General features: G+C 38.2%; 1 protein-coding gene across 2 annotated transcripts in view; it reads right to left on the bottom strand.

The window, feature by feature from the left end:
• Positions 1-3,525: 3,525 nt before the first annotated feature.
• Positions 3,526-9,517, bottom strand: part of LOC149827458 (nifU-like protein 4, mitochondrial) — a 50,232-nt gene continuing 44,240 nt past the window's right edge. For both annotated transcript variants that reach the window (XM_090019376.1, XM_090019375.1), the window contains exon 7: positions 3,526-3,967. In XM_090019376.1, the coding sequence (XP_089875502.1) occupies positions 3,899-3,967 (69 nt within the window). In that variant the 3' untranslated portion in view covers positions 3,526-3,898. The remainder of the gene's footprint in view (positions 3,968-9,517) is intronic.

Genomic DNA, 9,517 nt, shown 5'->3' with positions numbered 1-9,517 from the left:
TTGTAGGGACTCGTTGGAGACCCGACAACACTATAAATCACTGTAGGAACTCGTTGGAGACCAGACAACACTAAAAATCGCTGTAGGGGAGTCATTGAAAAAATCGTGGGAAAGAAACAGAAAAAAAAATTAAAAAATCATGGAAAGGGTTGTTACAAAAACCTCAAGCAAGAAACAACCGAAGGAAACATGAGCCCCACGAATAAACAAAACACTTTATTGCTCTTTTTTGATAGTTTAAAGAGGGAAAGAAAAGAAAAAAATTATATAAGGCCCCAAAAAAATTTGGTCTGGGTGGCGCTACCCCCCGAGCCCCCCGCCAGAGGTGCCCCCTGGACCGTTGACGGCGCAGCGGGACCCGCGCCGGGGGGAGCCCCCGGACCCCCCTCCTATAAGGGCAAAAACTCTGAATCAGGCTCCAAAATTCATCAAGTTGAGTGATGCTACCCACGTTGGGAGGAGCCTTCAGACCCCCCTCTTGTAAGGGTAAAAACTCTGAATCAGGCTCCACAACTCATCAAGTTCAATGATGCTACCCACGTTGGGAGGAGCCCCCAGACCCCTTTCCTGTAAGGGTAAAAACTCTGAATCATGATCCACAACTCATTAAGTTGAATGATGCTACCCACGCTGGGTGGAGCCCCCAAACCCTCCTCCTGTAAGGGTAAAAACTCTGAATCAAGCTCCACAACTCATCAAGTTGAATGATGCTACCCACGCTGGGAGGAGCCCTCAGACCCCCCTCCTGTAAGGGTAAAAACTCTGAATCAGGCTCCACAACTCATCAAGTTCAATGATGCTACCCACGTTGGGAGGAGCCCCCAGACCCCCCTCCTGTAAGGGTTAAAACTCTGAATCAGGATCCACAACTCATTAAGTTGAATGATGCTACCCACGCTGGGAGGAGCCCCTAAACCCTCCTTCTGTAAGGGTAAAAACTCTGAATCAAGCTCCACAACAGTTAATATGCAGGCCAGTCGATGCTTGATAGAGCAATGTAGGATCTTCTGCTGGATGTGCATAGAAGCAGAAAGAGAGGGGAGAGAGAGTGAGAGGGTTGATGTTCATGGCCTTCTCCAGGAGAGATTTCTTTCTCAAATAATCCTGCAGTGCAGAGACTGGGTCTTAAATAATCATCTTCGGGGCACTTAAGTCTTTATAACCACTCCTTTTCTAAAATCGTCATTTTTTTTGGCACCAATGGAGGAGAGGGTACTTAAGTCTTTGCAATTGCATCAAACTCCAGCGCTAATTAATGTTGACAAACATGGGGATACGAGACACACATGCTTAAATATGTGGTGCTTTTTGGGACCCCCGATCATGAGATGCCCTATTCGGGGGGTTGGAAAATATAACCTGCTTGCGGAAATGATTCTTTACTTGATCTAAAAACACAACTCTCTTAACACAAATAGATCTACTGCAATGACAGCTACTCTCAAGGATTTCCAGAAGAGCTCATCATAAACCCTTCCAAATACAGGTAAAGAACATTAATCATGACAAATACGATGTTTTAAATTGGTCAATGTTAAGTTCAAATATATGTAGCGTGGATACGGCTGCCGATTCGGGCATATGGCCATTTTTGTGAAGTTTCTAAGATGACTAGTATATCAGTAGGAGATGGACCAAGAGTCAAAATGGAGTATCCATGTGACATAGACATGTGACATAGATTCAAATGGTTAAAATGATATTTTAATGTTTTTTGTTAATTTTCCTTTGGTGATGCTGATATCTGCTTTTCTCAAAAAAAAAATCAGATATTAGCTTAATGGCATATATAAGGGTGATGACAATAACAGGGAAAAGAACCAGAAAAAGAACTAACCTCCAAAAAACTTTGCTCCCTCTTCCTGAGAACTGGCTTCACTAAGGAGCACTCAAGTCTACCTTACAAGTATGTGTCGTTGTTGAGTCATCAATTCCAAATGAAAGTAGGGTTGCAAACAGTTTTTCGGATCAGAAAATACACTAGGGAGTTAGAGCCAAAGTTTGCAAAATCACTATCCCATATGCGAACCGTTTGCAACCCTAAATGAAAGTCTACCCTTTCTTTAAACCCAAAGCAACTTCCTATGTGGAATTAGTTTTACCTGACATGAAAAGAGGATTCTAATACTGAAATAACTGCCTACTCTGCTACATCTTGCTCTTTGTATTCAGTGCTGACTCGGATATGAGAATGGGGAAGGTCAATGCAGTCTGGAAAGATGTAGATTGAGAAAAAATGATCCTGGTTAGGGATCAAAAGACAAGAGTTGTTAGTTCAGGAAAAACAATAGCAATTTGCGAAAAGCAGAGCACTTGATCAGCAAAGAATGCCATTGTCATCCCTCACCAGCCCACAGTCGGTTTATTGACAAGAAGAGAATGGAAATTTGATCCCCAATCACAAACCAAAAAAGGCTTTGGACTGTATATTGATAGCAGGCAATGCAGACTTGAGAAAAACGAATGATGATCATCCATAAATCAATTACACGCTCATATTTATATTAAAAAATCATGGAGATGCACATGATGAAAGCAAGAATAGAGCACGTCCAAGATGACAAGGGAAAAACAAACGCACAAGAGGATGATTACGCAAATCTGAGCACAAGAGTAGAATCGTCCAAAGAAAAGAAAAAGGCTCATCCGTAATCCGCCAACCTCAACAAATCAATTAGGTTAAAGAGGAAGAGAAACATGATAAAACTGCCATTGGATTGGGAGAATACGTGAACTCCAGCAAGACTAATTTGCCTTTTGTGCAAAAAAAATGAGGCTGAAGAATCGTCACATTATGCAGCAAAACATATTAAACACGTCAGAACACAGTTTATATTGTAACACGTATGCCAATAAATCTGATTTTTTATTCTTGGAAGATAACCAAGGAGCAGAATCAGCCCAAGAGAAGGGAGAAAAGCCATTTCCGATCCACCAATCTCATCTAATCAATAAGTAAATGAGAGAGGAACAGGATATCTGACTGTGGATTGGGACTATAAGGATACTCACAAAATGACCAAGAGTTAAACGCGTGGAAAATGTTCCTTTTTTTTCCTTTTTAGGGATGGAAGACACCATATTATTAGCGAATTCATCTCTCTACTCACCACAGAGAGATGCCAGTTTCTTATTCCAGGCAACGAAAATGGATATGAAGGGCTTGAGGCCGTATATGCATCTTATGCAGATCCGACTTGTGACTAGGCCTGGCGCCATTTGTTCCAAAATTGACCTGGATAATCCGACAATGGATTCTGATATATCCTATCCAGATCTGACAATATTAGTTTGGATCTGGTTAGAACCTTGGTCGAAACTCTGACCAATTTGCATTCCCATTCACTGCGCCCATTGGTTGAACAAGATAACAATCTGATCCATCAGCCAATCTTCTAATTCGCTACTTTGGCACTCAAGGTACTGTGACCAAATTCGACACATTCTTTCGGGGAAACTTTGAGTTCATTACAAAGAGGAAGGATTCAACTTAGGCCCAGACCCAAATTCACTAACCACAAATTAAGATAAGACGACTTGGCTTAGAAACTTCAGAGTTCAGACCATTAAATATACATATGACAAAAAACACCACAAATTGCTCTGATATTTTAAGCTAAGCTTAATAAACACATATTGGACCGACTACTCACCAAGGCCCTTTTATCTTAACATGATAAGAACTGGACCAGACATCAGACAATGGCTAGAAACCTACTTACCCACATGGGGTGCTGGTTGAGAGAGAGAGAGAGAGATGCAAGGAAACGACCCTTGCATTTACATAATTGTAATAAAAAACTTCCTAACACCTCGTTAGATGCTAGAACTTCGGATTGGGAGGAAAAAAAAAACAATGTATACATACATTTACTACAAAAAAAAAACGACCCTTGCATCATTCCATTTGACCAGCCAGTACTGCATCAGCTTCTTCAGGATCCATTTCTTGCTCGACGCCCTTCACCTGCCAATGATTGCATACTATATCAAGGATATATCAAGAAAACACACACACAACTGAAACAAAATTATTGCAAAACATAATTCAGCTTCCAATCGAGTCAACCTGCAAATAAATTATGCAGAACTCAACCCTGCAACCCACCAAATCGCTAGTTCTGACCACATAACCTCCTGACTCAAGTAGAGAAAAATGGTACTTCACAACCAATGTAATCAGTTTGCATTGTAGCATTTTAAACATTCGAACAGTTCCATTAATTAATAAGGAAAACCAATGCAAATCTACCAGCTTCAACAAGCAGGTTTTACCTCAATCCAAGCCAAGGTATGTCACGAGGACAGGACAAAACATAGGACACATCACTAGAATAATTTCCCATCAAAGGTATCTAAGCAGACACGCATAACAGTAAATTGGAGTATCTCTGTGACATAGAAGAGAAGACAACTCTGACTAATAAAAGCCATATATCTACAAGGTTGAACGAGCGTAAAAAGCATATCAAACCATAGCAATGGGAACCTATAAATGTTAGCTGAAGTACCTGTCTAGGTTCTAAATTATACAATGATAAGTTATATCTCAACTGTAGTGCATCATTTGGTGACTGATAAGATGTATTGCTGATAAATTCATTTCCTCATTATTGGTATTTTCATTTTATATGTGTGTGCATACGCATGTGCATTATATATACCTTTTTATTTTTAGAATGTATTTGGTTTTCTTTATGTATTCTTTTGTATGTTTTTTTTGGTATTTTTGCAGCCCATTAGGGACATTTTAGTCTAGGACTGCTAGCCATTAGACCTCCTAATGGCTAGCTATACTAGCTCTTAGGAGGCTCTAACGGCTAGCTTTCTCTTCTCATTTGTATATATAGGGGCCCAAGTCCCTCATGTATGTATCTGTACTTTGTCCGCTAATGGCTTTTACACTCATGCACTCGTTCCATTACATGGAGTGTTTTGCAGTGCTGATTGTCTCATTAGTGTTTTGTGGTACAATATTAGGGTTCTCTTTTCCACTTCTCTCTTTCTCCTTTCTTTCTTCACCATGGTGGAAAATGAGGTTAGCTCATGTGGACATTGGTGATGAGGAGATTTCTTGTAAGAAAGGAACTTTGGCACCTTGTAAATGGATTAACATAAGAACCAAAACTTGCTATCACCAAAAAAGGTCAATGGTGTGGAAGAGACTCTAGGATGGTGACAAAGACAACCATGGCCAAGTGGGAGGTTGGACATGTCAAGATTCTATCTTGATTCATAGTAGTATGAACGTGGATACATATACCAATACTCTAAATTTTGAAAGATCCGATGAAGCATGTAAACAGAAAATGATACCGCCACAAGTGGAAAATTGTAGATCATATTCATAATTGTAACCAAAAGCACAAATGCTCGAGAGAATGCTATGGCATTTTGAAAATATTGCGGTAATCATTCATTGGCATGAGATCCCACATCTTCATAAAGTCCTTGCCAAAGTTTGCATGGAGGAAACTAGGTTCAAAGCTATAGTGGAGCCTAAAAATTCAAGGAAACCACATTAGTTGACTCCAAATCCAGTTCCAATATCAATATCTACAAGCCTCCATATTTTGGGAGGCACAATCTTGATGGAGATGGAAAGAAGAAACTTATTTTTCACCATTGTAAAGAACCAAGGCACATCAAACCTTATTGCCAAAGTTGGTGAAGAAAGATGAGAAGGTGGCATCGATTGCCATTTTCAAAAGGTCAACAAGAGTGAAACAGATGATGACTCCAAACTCATTGGGTCCATATCCTTGGCCCAATTGAGAGAGGCTCTCCAACCACTCAAAAACATATCTACAATCACGGGAGACACAGTTTCTACCTCTCTCTCTCCTTAATTCTTTGTTATACAATTGCAAACTAACTCAAGTATATCTTATTTTTTACCTCCAATGAAACTTCACTTAAAAAAAAAGAATAGGGAATTTTGAAAAATCAAGGTATTTTTCATTCATAAATATGTCTTAAAAATAATTTTAAATGTTTTATTTGTTTCACAAATTTTCAACCATGGTTGTAATGTTTTATGATCTTCAACGTTGTTTGATGCAAGATCATCTGTGAGGGAAGCTGATTGGGGAAAACCATAGAGAAGAAAGCCTTTACTACATGGATATTTTCCAACTTCCAAATAATGCCTTTTGTTATAGTGTTTAAAAACTGTTTTTTTTTTGTGGCATAAAAGATTAGGGCATCTTGGTTTTTTTAAACTCTTTTTTGTTCTGCACATGGAAATTTTTTGTAATGATGAAGAATTTGTTAAAATATATTGGTATATATATATATATATATATATATATATATATATATATATATATATATTTGACTGTTTTCTATTGTAATAGGTTTTTCCCTTGTAGGAACAGTTTTAATCTTTTTACATGTATGTAATAAGTACAGACCATTGGGGGCAAACTTATCTTTTTTTTTTCTTTATTTTATTTTTGTAACTCCGCCTGTTTAGTTATACACTGCAGGTCCCAAGTCCGGATAAAGGAGGAGGGTTGCGGTAGAACAGTGACAGCCAGCATAAAAACTGTCATACCCTATGAATATGAACCAATATGAGAATTTTGTTGGGGCGTTCCCTACTGAGCGACGCGCTGTACTCTATAGGCCTGGAGGCAGTGATAAATGGGCAACAGTTGCTAGGTCGTCGCCCAGAAGCGACGCGTCACACCAGCGCCCAGGTGTGGTGTCAAATAGGCAAGGGTTCCCTCACTTTGTTGGACGGGTAGGGGTAAAGAAGATAGTTCACGACCATAAAATTAGGTTAGCCACTTGGAACATAGGGTCTTTAACTGGTAAGTTGGTAGAGTAAGTAGATGTTATGTGTAGAAAAAAGATTGATATTTTATGTCTACAAGAGACCAAATGGGTAGGTGAGAAAGCAAAAGTGATAGAACCTTGGAGATATAAGATTTGGTATACAGAAATAAATAGGAATAGGGATAGAGTAGGGATTGTTATTAGTCGTGAGTTTATAGATAATGTAATTGAGGTCCGTAGGAAGGGTGATAGGATTTTACTTATTAAATTAGTATTAGGTACGAATATTATTAATATTATTAGTGTTTATGCACCTCAAGTAGGTTTAGATGATTCCATTAAGCGTCAATTTTGGGAAGATTTAGATGGAGTAGTAAAAGGGAAATCCTATGGAGAAAAACTTTTCATCGGCGGTGACCTTAATGGACATGTAGGCATTAGTAGGGATGGATTTGAGAGTATCCATGAAGGCTATGGTATAAGAGAAAGAAACGAAAGTGGAGAAAGGATTTTAGATTTTTGTTTGTCCTATGATATGATCTTAACAAACACTTGGTTTAAGAAGATGAAGTCTCACCTAGTAACATTTAAAAGTGGGGTTAATACTAGTCAGATAGATTTTTTTCTACTTAGAAAGAGAGATAGGGGTTGTTGCATCAATTGTAAGGTTATACCAGGAGAAAGTGTAGCTATTGGGTGAGTCTAAAGGCGGTGCACCGCTAGGTAAGGATTTGGGTGAGTCTAAAAGTGGTGCACCGCTAGGTAATGATACATCATGGTAAAACGAGGATGTCAAATTAGCTATTAAGGTTAAAAGAGAGTGTTGTAGAAATCTAAGTAAGAGTCGTGATAATGAGAATTTGGAGGAGTATATGATAGCAAAGAAGGAAGCTAAAAAAGTAGTTTGAAACGCGAGGGATAAGGTATATAAGGAGGTTTATGACAAGTTGGATACCAAAGAGGGCGAGAAGGATATTTATAGGCTTGCAAAGATGAGAGATAGGAAATCGAGGGATCTGGGTATGGTTAGATGTATCAAAGATGAAACGCAAAGGGTTTTAGTCAAAGATAAGGAGATTAAGGAGAGATAGAAAGATTATTTTGATATGCTATTTAATGAAAATCATGCTCAGGATCTTGGAGACTTAGTAAGCAACGAAGTAGGGATGGCAGTGTGGTGAAGCTTGGTGAGCAAGAAATACCGGTGGATGGTTGTTTCAAATATTTAGGATCCATCATTCAAAAGTATGGAGAAATTGATGGAGATGTAAAACATAGGATAAAGGTTGGGTGGATGAAATGGAAAAGTGCAACTAGAGTGTTGTGCGATCGTAGAATGCCATTGCGGTTGAAGGGCAAGTTTTATAGGACGACTATTAGGTCCGCTTTACTATATGGTACGGAATGTTGGGCTGCCAAGAAACATCATATTCAAAAAATGAGTGTAGTTGAGATGCGTATGCTTAGATGGATGTGTGAAAATATAATAAAAGATAAGATTCGAAACGAGGAGATACGTAAGAAGGTAGGTGTTGCACCCATTGATAATAAGATGACAGAGAATCGTTTACGATGGTTTGGACATATTCAACGAAGGCCTAATGATGCTCCAGTTAGAAGGATGGAGAAATGGAAAAATATATTAGTTAAAAGAGGTCGGGGTAGGCCTAGGAAGACTTGGATGGAGATGATAGGAAAGGATATGAATGCTTTGAACCTCACTGAGGACATAGCATTGGATAGAAATGATTGGAGGAGAAGGATTGATGTGGAAGACCCTGAATGATTTTCTTTTTTGGTTCATATCGCCGACCCCAATTGTTTTGGGATGAAAGCGTAGTTGTTGTTGTTTATTTTTGTCCTTTTTGCATTGTACAAGGGTATATTGGGGCTTTACCAATATAGTCGTTGGGACTTCCCCAACGACTATATTTATAGTTGTTGAGAGCATCCCAATGACTATATGGAGCCCCACATAGCCTATATAAAGGGGTTAAAACCCTTTCTATATCAAAGTTTTTTCTTAAGCATTTGTCATTAATAAAATCTCATATTTTTTATATTCTCTTGTGATTGCCCTCAACGGCTATCGTATGCACTTTGTGTGCTTTTGTATTGTCCATTTGTGGACTTGTGGTTGCATACTTTGTTCTTGTATGCCCTTAGAGGCTTTATTATCGTTTATGCTTGTATTGTCCATTTGTGGACAATACAAAGTGCATAAACTATCGTATGCACTTTGTGTGCTTTTGTATTGTCCATTTGTGGACTTGTGGTTGCATACTTTGTTCTTGTATGCCCTTAGAGGCTTTATTATCGTTTATGCTTGTTTCATTACAGAATTCTCATGTACAAAAATGTATTCATGAAAAAAATGCAAGCCATATCCTTTGGATAAAGATTTTTTTTTTTCCTATAAACCACTTGAGTTAATGCACTCAGATATTCGAGTTTCTGCTTCCATTACCTCTAAAGGTGGATATATGAATTGTCATATTTGTTGATTATTATTTTAGATACATTTGGATATATTTTCTTAGGTATAAATCCAAAGTTTTGGGAACTTTTAAAAACTTTCACAATCTTGTTAGAAATCAATTTAATTCTAACGTATCTAAATTTTTTTATGATTCTCAAGAGGAGAATTTTTATCAATTGAATTTAAAAATTATTTGGATTCACATGGTATTTTTTTACCAAATATCTTGCCTAACTACCCAACATCATAGTCATAATA

This window comes from Nuphar pumila, chromosome 10 (assembly GCF_984573655.1).
Source record: "Nuphar pumila chromosome 10, dmNupPumi1.hap1.1, whole genome shotgun sequence".
Lineage (NCBI taxonomy): Eukaryota > Viridiplantae > Streptophyta > Magnoliopsida > Nymphaeales > Nymphaeaceae > Nuphar > Nuphar pumila.
Note: the sequence above shows the minus strand (reverse complement) of the source record. Positions and strands in the feature narration are given on the sequence as shown.